This window comes from Phodopus roborovskii, unplaced genomic scaffold (genome assembly GCF_943737965.1).
Source record: "Phodopus roborovskii unplaced genomic scaffold, PHOROB, whole genome shotgun sequence".
In the NCBI taxonomy this organism is placed as follows: Eukaryota; Metazoa; Chordata; class Mammalia; order Rodentia; family Cricetidae; genus Phodopus; species Phodopus roborovskii.
The window spans coordinates 14,722,580-14,737,137 of NW_026126611.1; the positions used below are offsets into that span (position 1 = coordinate 14,722,580).

General features: G+C 43.8%; 1 protein-coding gene across 1 annotated transcript in view; it reads right to left on the minus strand.

The window, feature by feature from the left end:
- Positions 1–1,612: 1,612 nt before the first annotated feature.
- The window catches only part of LOC127237692 (metabotropic glutamate receptor 1), a 49,936-nt gene continuing 36,990 nt past the window's right edge, over positions 1,613–14,558 (minus strand). Inside the window, exon 5 of the mRNA XM_051206063.1 lies at positions 1,613–2,556. Coding sequence (XP_051062020.1) covers positions 1,620–2,556 — 937 coding nt within the window. The 3' untranslated portion in view covers positions 1,613–1,619. The remainder of the gene's footprint in view (positions 2,557–14,558) is intronic.

Genomic DNA, 14,558 nt, shown 5'->3' on the forward strand with positions numbered 1-14,558 from the left:
AAACGATGGAGTGTGATTGACAAGCAGATAGCTGAGACACCCTGGACAGACTGGAGTATCGTTACACACTAGAAGACCATGAAACTCAAGTAGCTGTGGAAAAACCGTTTAAAAATATATCTGAAATACTCTAAGTATTGCCTTTTCAACCTTACATTTTAATAGCAATGTGCACAAGTTTATAAAAGGTACTTTTTGGTGTCACTCACTATTTGGTGACCCTTTTACTCAATGCACTTTCAAGCTATTTTATTAATAACATTGTCACATCATAAATATCTGAAAAAGAAATCCCCACCTAGGAGGATGTTTCCATCTCAGCTGCATGTGAGAAACATCAGACCACAGAGCCAACCTTCAAAGAGACACTGGTGACAGTGTTCTATGGAATGTCACTGGAACATAAAGATATTTATACTCTATCCAAAAGACGATTGTCTAGTTGCAGCTAGATTGACATTGCACGGCACAAGTTTTCTAATCACATGTATACAGGAAAAGACATTCAGTCGCTAGTTCCAGGGACTCCAGTGACAATAGGAAAGAATTTAAACCAGTAATTGTTGCTATGAGTACACCATTAGGTCCAAAGTTAGATTTGTTTCCATAGCACATGGGAGAAACTGTGGCACCACATTGTACTTCAACTGAATCTCAGAAGTCCAACTGGTTGGTCTTATTTGATACAGCAAATGGAAGGTGAATCTTGGCAACGTGGCTTGTCCTCGTTTGCTGAAGGGCAACGGAGAACCTGGTTGGCACAGCGCAAGCGAGTCCACAAAACATCTCTGACACCCCTTGTCATCCCCCTCCTCCCCAAAGTTATCAATAAACAAGGATGGAATCTACAAAGCTCACTCCGGAGACCTTGCTCAGGGACCTGTGGGGATCTACTGTCCTGCTTTTCCCCCGCCAAAGCACTTCTGATATAGTTCATTTTGTCGATGATTTTGCTCATACTTTCATTTTCCTAACCAGAGGGAATTATAGAAATCCAAGGAGTTACCGTGCCTTTTTCCCTGGGTGACTGCAGGCTGAATCACAGCAGTGTAAAGGGGCCCTCATAAGGTCAGTTCCTGGGTCTCCCTTAGTCCACGAGTCTGCAGGCTCAGCACAGAGAAGGGCTTCTGCGATGGAAGCTGGTTGTCCCTTCAATGTCCCTACGTCCTGTCCTCTTCGTGTCCACTCACCAGGAATGTTGTGAGATGAACGAATGATTCATCTGGCACCATGACAAGGGCCGCTCCGTTTCTAGCTTCACCAAGAGAGTGTGGGCAGATACATGTATGCACGATTGAGCAAAAGACGAGATTATTTTTGTTGATTTTATTTTTACGTTTTATTATTTTTTTCCCCCGATAAAAGTCACCTACCATATGGAATTGTGCTTTGTCATCATTCCCTTTCTTCCTAGAGAAGATTTTTGAATAATTCAGGAGTCGCAATCCTGGCCGGGACCACTGTTTGGAATCTTTCCTCTCCCTCATTAAGGCAGCCCTTGCATTCTTGCTGCTCTACTGACTGCGGTCCTCCATCCCAGTGTGTCTTCGGCTCCCTACACCTTTCAAGAGGGGTTGACTTTCCTTGGCATTTCTGGCTTTTCCACGCACACTTCCTCCCTACAGGGTGGAAGAGCTTTGCTTGTAGTCCCTCAAGATGACAGAGGCGTAGGTCACGTTTGGAGGGGTGCAGAGCACTGACTCAGACACCGGGGAACTGGGCACTGAGCTGCCAGAGGCCACCGAGTCTCGGAAAGGAGAAGGAGGCGTCAGGGCCGGCGAATCTTCAGGGGTTAGCTTGCTGGCTGCAGGCAGGTCCTCCTCCTCTTCCAGTTCGTCTTCCTCCGTGTTCCCTTCGCGCTCATACACGAACTCCTGCAGGAGTTTGAACCTCTCACTGTCATCCTCGTCATCCTCCCCGGGAGGGGAGATGGGCTCCTCTCGGAAGGTGCTCAGCTGCAGGGGCAGCATCTGCAGGTGCTGCGGGGGAGGCGGGGGCGGGTACAGCGAGCCCAGCCCGGTGCCCGGTGCCCCCGGGCCTGCCAGCACAGCGTGGAAGTCCGGGACCCCAGCTCCAAAGTTGGTGACCACGCCTTGCAGCTGGTCCATCAGGGATTTTTGCTGCTGTGTGGGTTGCTGAGGGGGCAGCGGCTGTTGTTGCTGAGGAAGAGGAGGAGGCAAGCCCTTGGGGATGATGGAATCGGCCAAGAACAGGGGAGTCTCCTCTGCGGTCAGGTGGGGTGGCAGGGGCGGCGTGGTGGTCACAGGTGGTCCGCGTCTGTGCACCACCATTGATGGGCTGCTGGGAGGGCTGAAGCGAGCAGAAGGGGTGTTGTCCTCTTCCTCCACATTGTAAAGGGTCTTGGTGCTGGCGTCTGAAAAGGTAAGGCTCTTCCCAGAGCCTTGGTAGCTTTTAGTGAGGGGTTTGATCACGGCCGTTTGGTTGCAGGCCGTCTCGTTGGTCTTCACGTGCACAGAGAGGCGCTGCCACACATGCTGCCCCTTAGGCGCCTGTCTTCCACCTGGTTCAGACCACGACACAGACTTGCCGTTAGAACTACGAATAAAAATAGAGATGGGTTTATTTACACATGGATCCTGCACAGATGATGAAAGACATTTGAATTCTGTCCACCCCACCGCTGTGCAATTCACCTGCAACATCCACCTCCCTTACTCCCCTACAGTAAATGAAATACTATAACTTGGGCTACTGTAGACTTCCTCTGAAGAGGGAACCAGAACATTCTACTCATGCCAAGGAAAGAGGTGCTGACCCAAGTAAAGTTACTGGCGAGAAAGCATTACCATTTAGCTACAGGGTTTCACAAAGCACGCCCTTCACCACCATGCATGCACTGGGAATGACACAGTCCCATTGATGACAATTAATGAAATGGGTAACAAGTTAAAATGACCCTTCACTGCCAGGACTGAATGATTACCGAACTACTGGAAGAAAAAAAAAATGGAAACACACACACAACCACTTAAGCACAACACAGAGATGAAGTCTTGGGGATAAATTAAAACCCATATATAACACCGCTCTGTGCTGTGGGAATTAGGAACCAGAAGCATTCAGTTGCCCATTCTGATTTGTATTTCATAGACATCACATCTTCACAGAGGTGGCAAGACGGGGGGGGGGGGGGGGGAGGGCCATGAGTGGCTGAAGAGTTTCATAATTTCCCATTTTCTATTTTTTAATCTCAGAACACTGTTCCTGACACATACAACATGTGACTTTTCACATAAAGTTTCACCTTCTCAGCTGCTAGTTAGGAGATTCATCCTAGGAATACTGGGTCACCAGAAAAGAGAGAGAATAGGAAAGGCTAACAAACACACACATACACACACAAAAAGCTCACAGCCTTTCCTAATCCTCCAGCCAAGTTTGATGCAAACAAGACAAAATTAGCATTCTAACAAGTTAGTGGTCACTAAAACCAAGGACCATGCTTGGATTTCTTTCCACTTATCCTTGCTAAAGGGAACTCTAGAACTCGGCCATACTTCCAGCCTTCACAGCTGTTCTGGCTTCCTTCGTAAGTGCCCCCCTTCAAAACTGGTGTATTGACAGAGCAGCAATGTTGAAGGGGGGAGGGATTTTTGAAGGTGAATGGATTTTGAGACTTCTGACCCTATTAAAGGATGAAGACATTTCAGAATCATACTTCCTTGGATTTCATGAAGAGGCCTTGCAATGCAAACCAACCCCCTCCCTCTTTACTTCCTAGCCACCATCAGGCAAGCCGCTTTGATCAGCCACGTGCTCTTTACCAAGAAGGTTGCACCTGGGTGCAAGTTCAGACCTGACAAAGCCAAGTGAACACTGGCTGAAACCTTTGAAACCTTGAGCTGAAATGAATCCTCTCTCCATTCAGTTGACTTTGTCAGATAATTTGCCTCAAGGACATAAAGCGAACACATCAACCTTAATCCCCATGAAATCCCAACAAACCAACCAAAGAGAAAGTCATCCTGAGGAAGAAAATACAGAATGTCCTATGGAAACCACAAATCTTATTCCTTCTGAATATTGCAATAGTTCGGATCTTGCTTTGAGAGACTCTGATGATTTTCTATACAATTTTTAGCAGATGGTGACACCTTACTGTAGCAGTCTATTAATAAAAGTGCTGCTAATATTTAAAAGAAGTCATTTTCTTCTGCTTTCTCCTTTTTTTTTTTTTTTTTTTTTTTTTTTTTTAGGAGTTTGCTTTTTCTTTATACCTACTAAAGCAACAGCAACAGGAACAAAAAGTGAGCGATGTTGTAACACTGACAGAAACTGGAAAATGAACATTCTTTCTTAGATAGGCGTGTGAAATAGATTGCCCACATTGTAGACGTGTCTAAAGGAGAAAGAAAAGTAGAAAGGGATCACTAAAACAATGGTTCACTGAATTATTTTGAAAAACCAGAATGAAGGCTTAAAAACCTACATGTGATTTTTAGAATATTTGTGACGAGGGTAAATGTTCAACACTTTATATTTTATAACCTTGAAAAGTGAGTGAGTTTAAGAAGTTGATATTAACTTCAGAGTCAGACAATATAAAGAGCTGAAAAATAGGTATTACAGCTAAACTCTGATCTCATTGCTTGACAGGAAAGGCAGTTCCCAACAAAATATCACTTAGTCTCCTCCCAAAACTAGCTGCAAGGTAACCTTGCACTCCTAGAAAACCCTGAGATAGTGGCTCTCTTCACTCAACATAATTACCTGTTTTCATTACTGCCCAGAGATCCACCCCAGAACTCACTTTGGACAATACCCAAATATTAACAGTCTATCTGATGATCAGGCAGGCAGCTATAATCACAATTTAGTTCTATTTTAATTGAACACAATGTTTTGTTCTTGCGATGGGAGATTTTCACTATCACTGTTAAAATTAGCAGCGTTCTTTCCCCTCTGAGTCTTGCTCTAAATTATCTGAAAAGTCCTGTTTAATTAGGAAATAGATATCATGCCCTGGGGCATTTGGTGCATTGTAAAAATTAGACTAACCTTTCCCAAGGACAAAATAAATCGTTTCATAAAAATCAGACGTAGTGGGGGAAATGCATCATTGCGTAGAGATGGAGGCAAGGGTTATTAACTGCTTCTTCAGCATATGCACTTCTCATCTGTGGTCCAGGCACAACATGAGGGGTCTATGGATCTACGTGCTCACTAGGCACCGTTTGTAGAGCGAATAATTGAAATTTTATAGGAGAGCATATACCCCTGTTTTTAAATCCTTGTGGATGGTATTGTGATAAACAACATCTGAGGTGCTTTAACTGTATTCAGTAAACACTAGCCCTGGTAATTATAGTCACTTGATTCAGGTAAATACCCAATCCTGTTTCATGTGAAAAGAGAGCATCATCCTGAAGAAACTGGAAAGTCATCGTTATTAAGAAGAAAAAAAAATTACATACACTTTAGGGTGTTGTGAAAGAATAAAATACATTCAAAACAGAATAGTGCTATGACATAAAGAAGTTTGTTGAAGGTCAGCTAAAACTTTAATGTTTGGGCTTTGGCCACAAGCTTCTTGCTTTTATTGTTTACCTTTATCCGATTTCTTAATCTTAAGAAAGAGCTGGGGGTGTGATTCACAGGAAGTAGAATGCAAAGTGGAAAGGAAGCCCTAGGTTTGATCTCCAGCACTGCATAAACCAGGTGCGGTTTATACCTGGGATCTCAGCATGAGTAAGTTAAGGCAGAAGAATCAGAAGGAGTCAAGGGTGATCTTCAGCTACATGGCAAATCCCAGGTTACCCTGGCCACATGTGACTGCGTCTCAAAAATGGGGGGGGGGGCAGCAAGCAAAGCAATCTGACTTCCAAAACTCCATGTAACTGTCTCAAAGCACTCTTTGTTTTAACTCAGACCCCAAATAACCCCCTTTCTGAAGATAAAACACCGTGGGTCAGGGTTAATTTGCCTCAGGTGGTTAAATATATTTAATGATGCAACAATTCCTTTAGGAATCGTCAGTGGTGTAACCAATGGTACCTTAAGCCTCTCTGGTGGTCAGACTACAAAATAAGGCCTTGAGAACATAGTGTTTCCTAAGATCCCCTCCTTGGAAGTAGGAACATCTGAAACCCCAGGAACTTTACAACTTGTCAGGCAACCTTGAAGGAGAGACATTGGTCTGAGCCAAAGATGGGTAGAAGCACACTTGGGCCTGCTTGCTTAGCTCTGTAGACCTCCCCCCCACACACCCCACTTTCTATTTAAATCATACCTTTAAGACAGGACAAGAATATGGATTTGGGGAGTTGCTGTATCCTTAGTCTCCATCTCAATGTGGCCACACTGAATAAATCCCCTTCTCTAGCTTTCACCATTAAATTGGCTCTCTTTATGGGCTCATTCAGGACAAGTAGCCAACCCTGCCTTGTTGGGGACACAGGTTGCAATCTTAATCTGGTGCGAACAGGACAGCAGGATACAGGGAGAGGAAGTGGATCAAGAGAATGCTTCATTCTCTTAATAACAAACAAACAAACAAATAAAAACCTGGCAGACCTAAGCTACAACCCTGGAGTCAACAGGTTAAAGTTTTGTTTTGATTATTTTTCCCTTCGGCTCAGTGTCACAACCCCTTAAACAAACAAAAAAACCTAACATTTACAGCATTCTAAAGAATAGTTAGGAGTAGGTAATATAAACAGATTTCTGTATTATTGGCATTCAGTGTGAGCCTGTCTGTTTTGTTTGCTTCTGTAAGTACAGGTTACACTTGCAGAGGATATGCTCTCTACTCCAGAGATCTCTAGAGAGCGGTGGGTGGGGGCTGGAGATAGGAGGGGAGCATCCTGCAGAAGTGGCTGGCTGACCACAAGGCAAGTGTCTGTTGTCAGGCTTCAGAGTTGGGAGAGCCCCAGGCAAGGCAAAGACTCCCATACAGAAGGGAGGGTCTAGCCACAATGGGGAAACAGGATGAACAAGATACAGCTCAGTGGGTGATGGCCTTTGTTGCTGAGCCTAAGAACCCAGGAATAAACCCTGGACTTACATGATGAAAAGAGAGAACAAGAGTTGTTGTCTGAGCTAGACACATCCAAACTTCCTCCCCCACCTCTCTTCCTCCATCATCAATTAGTAAAGCAATGCAATGAAGTGAAGAAAAGAGCATCAGAAAATTCCATGGAGTTCCAGCAGGAGGAGAAAGGCTCATCAAGAATAGAATCCATGAGCCACCAGCACTGGGGTAGCCTACTATGGCCCTGCTGGGTCTGCTTGCCAACTCCTGGAGTCTGGCCCAAGAAGCCTCTGGGGAAGCTGTCCATCCTTTCTCCTGCACGAGCATCAGCTGGTTGATATCAGAATGCAGTCCGGAAGGTGGCTCTCGCTGATTCTTCGGCATAGGAACTATCTGAAGCCACTTGAGTCTGGCTTCTGTTTTCCTAGGCAACCCCACGTTGGTTTTTCTACACTGACACTAATTCCACTTCTTGAAAACATCACAGAAAAATCTGCATATTTGGCACATCCTCTCCACTGTGGGGGACTAGGAACATAGTTTAAAATTTCTTGCCTACTCACCATGATTGGCAATAAAAAGACTTTTGAATGTACTTTTGAAGATAGATAAACTCTTACTATGTGAGAACTCCATAGTTTCTGTAGATAATCTTAAATAGCATTGTGGAGTTTCTCTTCTCCTCTGAATACTGACCTCAACAATGGCTAGTCACAGAAACGTTGTCTTAATGAAACAGACAATTTACAAAGTCAAAATATTTCAATCCTATTTAGGTTAATTGATTTCTACATCTTCAAACAGGACGAGAGATAACACATACACAGACACACACACACACACACACACACACACACACACACACACACGTACACAAACACATATCACTTTGTTTTTCTACAATGTCATGATTTCTTTAGTGAACCAATAAGGTAGAATATATACACAGTTTAATTTTCTCATTGAAGTCAGTGAAGCCCGACATCTGTAGAAGGTTGGTTCCAGCATGACATCTACTGTTCTGAGAAAATTTCCCAACTAGAAGAGAATTCTGACAATTATCAAACGTTTCCAAAGAAGCTTCAAATAGTCTTTGCTTTTTAGTCATTCATAAGCTGATGAAAGAAATTCTCAAGTCAAAGTTTACATGAATTGTCATGTTGGGGACTGGAACTAGCCCAGAAAAACTGCTCTCATGGAAAATCCGAGTTCGGTTCCCAGTATGCACTTGGAGCAGCTCACTATCATCTGTAACTCAAGGTCCAGCAGGTTCAACATCCTCTTCTGGTCTCCACGGGGAACTACACCCATATACTTTAACAAACGCATATAAACATGGCTTAAAAATTAATAACTGTAAATTATCATAACATCTTTTTAAAATATATACTGTTAGTATCAAGGTGTTGTCCTAGTAGTGGTACCTGTGTATTCACAGATTCATTTAGGAAATACAGGTAGGAACAGATTCTGTTACTTTTGAAGGAAGTTCAAGTCAAACAATGTCTCCTATGTTCTGTTCTACTAGACTTAGATTTTCATTGCCAGTTTTTTGATGCCCCTCAGTACTCAGAGTTTGCCCTGCAAATACAGGGCCGTTGCATAGATCTGCCTCGATTATTCCTCAGGGGAAAAAGGGACAGAGGCAGACCATAATGATCCAGTTTATTTCTTATGTTAGTGGGAACTGAAGGTTACAGAAAGAACACTTTCTTATTTTTATTTCTCCAGGACAAACATGACTAAAAATATCTGGCCTTAATCTAAGGGATGCAGGTTTAAAACCACTGATCTCTCTGGTGTTGCTTTATAGTCTGAAGATGGGAAGTTTGGCTAGCTTGTTCTTAAAGTTCTTGACAACCCACTTGTTAGCTTTGCTGATAGGGTTTTTCTTTCTTCTTCTTCTCCTCTAATCACGATCAAAGAAGATATTTGGCTTTTACTTTGGTCTGTAGAAACTCACCTTTACGTCATGACATGTCAGTTGATTCTCCTCTCTCTGGCCCTGCTGTCACGACAAGACAAACACATCTGCCCATCCCTAGCAATCCCTTTTGACAGGAGCCAGCAGCTGTCACAAATTAGGATCTCCTTGCTGTGTCCTTGGTTAGACTCACCCTTGGTGCAAGAAACACGTAATGCCTTTGGACTCGGAAGGGGTTCAGAGAAGGCATACAGCTATGGTACAGTGGCTTGCTAGGGGCCTCCCAAATGCCACTGAAACACCCTGGCATGACTGCTCAGTGTGTTCTTCCTATGCCTGGACGGTTTGATGGAGAGAGACCACATTGTTTAGATATGGGATTCTACAGGGAAGAATAGTAAGGGAGGCTACAGACTTCCTGGTACATGTCACTGAGTGAAGGGAAGAGACACCATGGCTGTATTACCAGCCTCTACTGCCAGCCCAGACATTGAAACCATTTGGGCTCTTCTATCTGAAGAGCTATTCAAGCCACAGGTACCTCACCAGTGGGTTCCCTCCTGCTGCAGGAATGTGTACCTTTGACTCTCCCAGGAGTTTGCAGGGCTGTAAAGGAACAGCTGAGGAAGGACCACAGACTCCGTGCACAATGAATCGAACATGGTCTAGGTGCTTTGGTTAACTTAAAGAGACACTGTCAAGAGCTAAAGGTCAAGAATCGGACCAAACATGCACCGCTTTTTATCAGACTTGAACATCTGATAAAAATCATATAGGAGGCTGGGAAAATTGTTTTTGTTTGTTTGTAAAATTTGCCTCAAGTGGGACTCACAAAATCTTTATTTTGTGTTCCCCCGGGGTGTGGGAGACACCCAGCAGAGGCTCGTGTTGGCGCCCACCCTCACACACCCACGTTGTGGAACTTTTCCATAAATTTCAGCACTGGCTTTTACTTCAATGCAGACAGGATCATTTCAAACATTTGTGCAACAGCAAAAAAGATGGTGGGAGGGGTAGGCAAAAGGAAACGCAAAGAAAAAGAAAATGCTCTGTGTGCCAAGGAGAAGCCGACAGATTTGTTGAGGGGACGAAGATTCACTTTTGAGTTCATGAGTGCGAGTCATAGACCCAAGTGAATCCTGAAAGCTGGGGGAGTGCTGCATTGGAACAGAAAATAAGCAGAGAAACTAACAGCTTGACAGTGTCCTTTTAAGAAGGATGGACGATCGATCGGATAAGGCACGCCCATGAGTCCCTCGTTCTTGATGGCATGCACCACATTCGGTTCCATGTTAGAGAGTGGAAATACCCAGGAGAGAGAAAGCAAGGGGCAAAACACTCTATGTCCATGCAGCTTCTCTTACACATTCACTGCAGTGTGGGGGTTTTCAAAGCTGCACATGTGCCGACGGACACTGGCTGCTGGGCGAGAATTCTGGCTGCCTCTTCCTGAAGAGTGAAAAGAGAAAGCAAGGGGTTAAACCACACGTGCAGTGCACAGCTATGGTGATTACAGCACTCAGGAGGTGCCAGGCCAGGCTCCTGAACCTTTCTCCATGTTTTCGCTTCTGTGTCCAGTTTGGAATTTGCAACCATGACCGTTTCTTGCGGCTGGGGCTGCTCCCTGGAAGTTACAGCGATGGAGTCACTTCTCCATCATGGAACCATCTCTTTTCAGCGCTCTGTGGATCTCTCCTGGACTGGCTCTTACCCCCACCTCTGTTGACGCTGAGCTCACTACTCTAGGAGGCAGCGAGCTGTTTTTTTGGTTGTCTGCCTGCCACGGTTGCTTCGTAATGGAAGCTCCTGAATTTATATCGGAAACCACTGCTTTCCTTTGCACCGTGCACTGCCTACCACGTTATTCTATCATGAAGGCATGGCGGCCACTTCATTTAAAGCCACGCGTCTTTCTTGTGCTCACAGGATTGTGTATGTGTGGCGCATCAAGAGATCTACCTTGTTGAGATCGGAAGAATCTGCCACAAGAGAGAGGACATGGCCTCTCGTTCTCTGGGTGATATTTCTTTATACATCAGAGTGGTCTGTAGACTGTGTCATTCTTGGCAAAGGAGAAGAATCCTATCATGGCAAGGCAAGGCTGATGGGGCAGCCGTGGGGAGGTAAGCTGAAATCAAAGTGGTGGTAGAAAGGCTATCTTGCTATCATGCCGCACAAGAGAGCTCTCTATCCTGGAAAAGACCTTCAGGCATAAGATGCTTAAGATGAACCATCAATCCATCTTCTTGGTGGTGTGGAGGAGGGTAATAGAGTTCAAGAGAAGTTTCTCACATTAGGACAGCCTGTGAGTATTTATTTTCTTGTAGGTTTCCCCAGGGAACTCACACGTGGTTTCTGTTAAATCTGCATTTGGCCATCTACTCCAGTCTTGGTGACAGCCCTGTAGGGTTAGCCAGGGAGGGCCATGGCCTTCTTTATGCCATCAAAACAGAAGAGTAGAGCCTCAGGAAATTGGAGAGAGACTAGGAAGAAGGGAAGGCCAAGGAAGGGTTACCAGGAACAAATGATCATGGCTCTTCCCATGGTTTAAGTCTTCTGGCCTGATGCCTAATAGGTGCTGTGGCATGCTCTGTAGTCATGTTTTACTCTCTGGAGCAAGGAATCTGATCTGAGTTTATGTGTTGGGGAAAGATGTTTCTATGAATAGATGAATATGATAGAGAAAAAAAGCAAAAGTAATCAATGGATCGATTGCTACCGAGTCGCAAGCACTCACAACCCATTTGAAAGCGGATGCTAAATTCTGCAATCTGAAATGCTTGTCCAGAAATGAGAACTAGAGACAAGCTGGTGAAAGTTCATGCCTACTGAGAGAACCCATTTATTTAAAAGAGAAATTAGACAGAGACCATGTTTGTTGTTAAACTTGCCGAACTAAACTAACAATGACATCCAACAGGCTAACCTGAAATCAGGAATACCATTTAAAAATGAGCAGCAAAGAGGGGACAACAAAGAGAAAATGGTGCTCGACTATATAAATAAAAGTTAGAGAGAACATTTAACTTGTAAAATATTGCTAAAACTTTCTTTCCAAAGAAAGAAGCTGGAGAATGTGTCCAAAGCACAGGGCTTTTGTTTTGCTAAAAAACTGCCTGCATTCATTGGACTTTAAAATGAACTCTACTTTAAAGAAATGTCTACATATTGGCCTGGTCAAATGGTGTCAAGCAGCAGGGTTCCTGGCAGGGCTAGCTTCAGAAAGCTTGAGACCAACAGAACCTTACGATTGCAGTTCAGTATTCTTCAATCTCTTTTACAATTCTCTCTGTGTATATTTAAACATGCACTCTGTAAATAATGGGGGATGAGAAAGTGGGACACGTCTTGGGGCATCACCTCACAGATGGTCCCTTATCACCAGCCTCCATACTTTACTTGCATGGATCTTTGGCTATCTGCTATCTTATCTGTTGTGTGTCAGTCATTTCAGTTTCTGATCCCTGCAGATGGCAAGGTAACCCCATAGCCCTCCACTGGAGCGATCTTGGGTACAAGCCTCCCAAGGCCCAAGATGTGATACCACGTGTCCAGTGACATCTATAGGAAGTAAGTGGAAGGCCCCCTCCCTCTTTCTCAATATTCAGTAACAATTGACATACTACAGGGTAAAGCTTCAGATGTCTCAGTTGCTCACATACCTAACATGGCTCACGTAGGAAGCTCATGAAATAAAGATACAAATCACTTTGAGTTCTCCATGCTAGCTGCACAGAGATTGATTGGAGGTAGAACTTTGCATCTCGGAGGGTGCACATATGCATGTCCCAGAATGGATAGTTAGGGTTACAACTAGAATGTCTTTCAGTACATGTGAACATTAAATAAAGGAAAATACAGAGGTAATAGGTGTGCATTGTACCTTTAACACTTTTCCAGCTTTTGAACCAAGTAATTCATGTTTCAGTTTTGCAGTGGACCTGTCGAGCAATGTAGCAAGTTCTGTCTGCTAGGGATGTATAGCACACAAACAAGGTGAGGACTGTTCTGGTAACCTAGAGTCTTGCACAGGTGCACTGATTTGCATGCTGGGGCAGCACCTGTGTTTCTGTGGTCCCCAGAAAGTCTGTGATAAGGAGCCTCATAGTCTCTGTAGCAGCTGACTCTCTCTTTTGGGGACTTCATCCTCATTTAGTGAAGGTTGCTTTTGGTTTCAGTCAGATCGACAGCTTTAGTAGTAACTATAAGAATCCCAAAGCCACACTAGTTAACCATGGACCAAAGCAGTTAAGGAGATTACACTCTCCCCTGTTTTTGGTCTCTGGCTTTGCCTTTGCATTGAAATAAAACATAGAATACCCCTCCACATGGACCTTGAGCTTATGAAAGGAGTGTTTACTAGAGATTATTGGCCAAGGCTTGAAAATTCTGATGCTTAACTGGCCATTTTACCAGATGCATAAGTACTGAAAGAAAGACCTTGGCTTTATGGTATTTTTAGCAATCGTAAAGCCACATATTCAACCAACTACAGATTCATCAAATCAGAGTAAAATCTTGGAGGGAAAAGGCAAGCATATGGGGGCTTGTCAAATATAAGTCCCAAATCCGTGCTGGAATCTTTTGGCACAAATTGTAGATTTAAAGAAATCCCAGAATCTTAGTTAGGAAGATCTTTTCAACAATTTCTTTTGAAAGTGCAAGGTGTCCCCTCCTTCCTCTGTCATCTTCCCTCCCTTTCTTCTGTCCATTTTCTATAAATTTGCTCATTGTCCTGGGCCAATGAGCTCTTCATAACTTCCCCCACTTGGTTCTATTGTCCTAACAATATTCCTTTGTATAGTAGCCTATATCTCTTTGAGTGGACATAGCTCCAAACAATTTTCTTTTATTGTGGTACTTTATCTACATTAAACAGTCCCTACCTCAGTTTCTCACACGATTTATCCTTTATGGGAACTTCAGAAATTCCGATGATTGGTGATTGTTTTACTAAGGATGACATGATATTGGTCACTGAATGAGGAACCCCGGAGACTTGATGTCTTCAATTAGGTCATTGTCTCTTTCAAATTCACCTCTTTTACCCATAAAGGATTGTTGAAGTCGTGTGTGTGTGTGCACGCGTGTGCGTGCGTGTGTCTGTGTGTGTGTGTCTGTGTAGCCCCAGAAAGCAAAGTTCTGTCCTAGTTTAAACCATCACCATGAAACACGAAGGAAGTCATCTACAGGAGAAGCCAGCCGTCTCAACCCTGCTGTGTATTTAGATTACATCAGCTCACAGCGACTCAATATTCACCTTCATATCACTGACTTCAACCATCTTCTTCACTCACAGATTTCAATAAATATAGTAGCAACTAAACTTAATTTTATTTTCACCCCCAACCAGAATTCTCTTTCTCTTTAGGCAGCATGGGTGACATTAAGTGGGTGTGTCAGGCAAAGGTAAATGCTACGTAGAGTCAGGTGAGCTGCCTTTATCTGGAGTTGGATGTCCATGTTAGGCTAGGAGTTGAATCTACTTTTAGCAAAGACAGGATATTCTAAGCAATTCCAGATGGTCATTCTCAAAGTTATATAAGGCTCACCATGGAAATAATGTAGGACCTGTCCAAGCTAATCATGAAGAATGACCACAACCACTGAAGACCTTGTTAGCCAACTGAGGTCTAGTTTTTA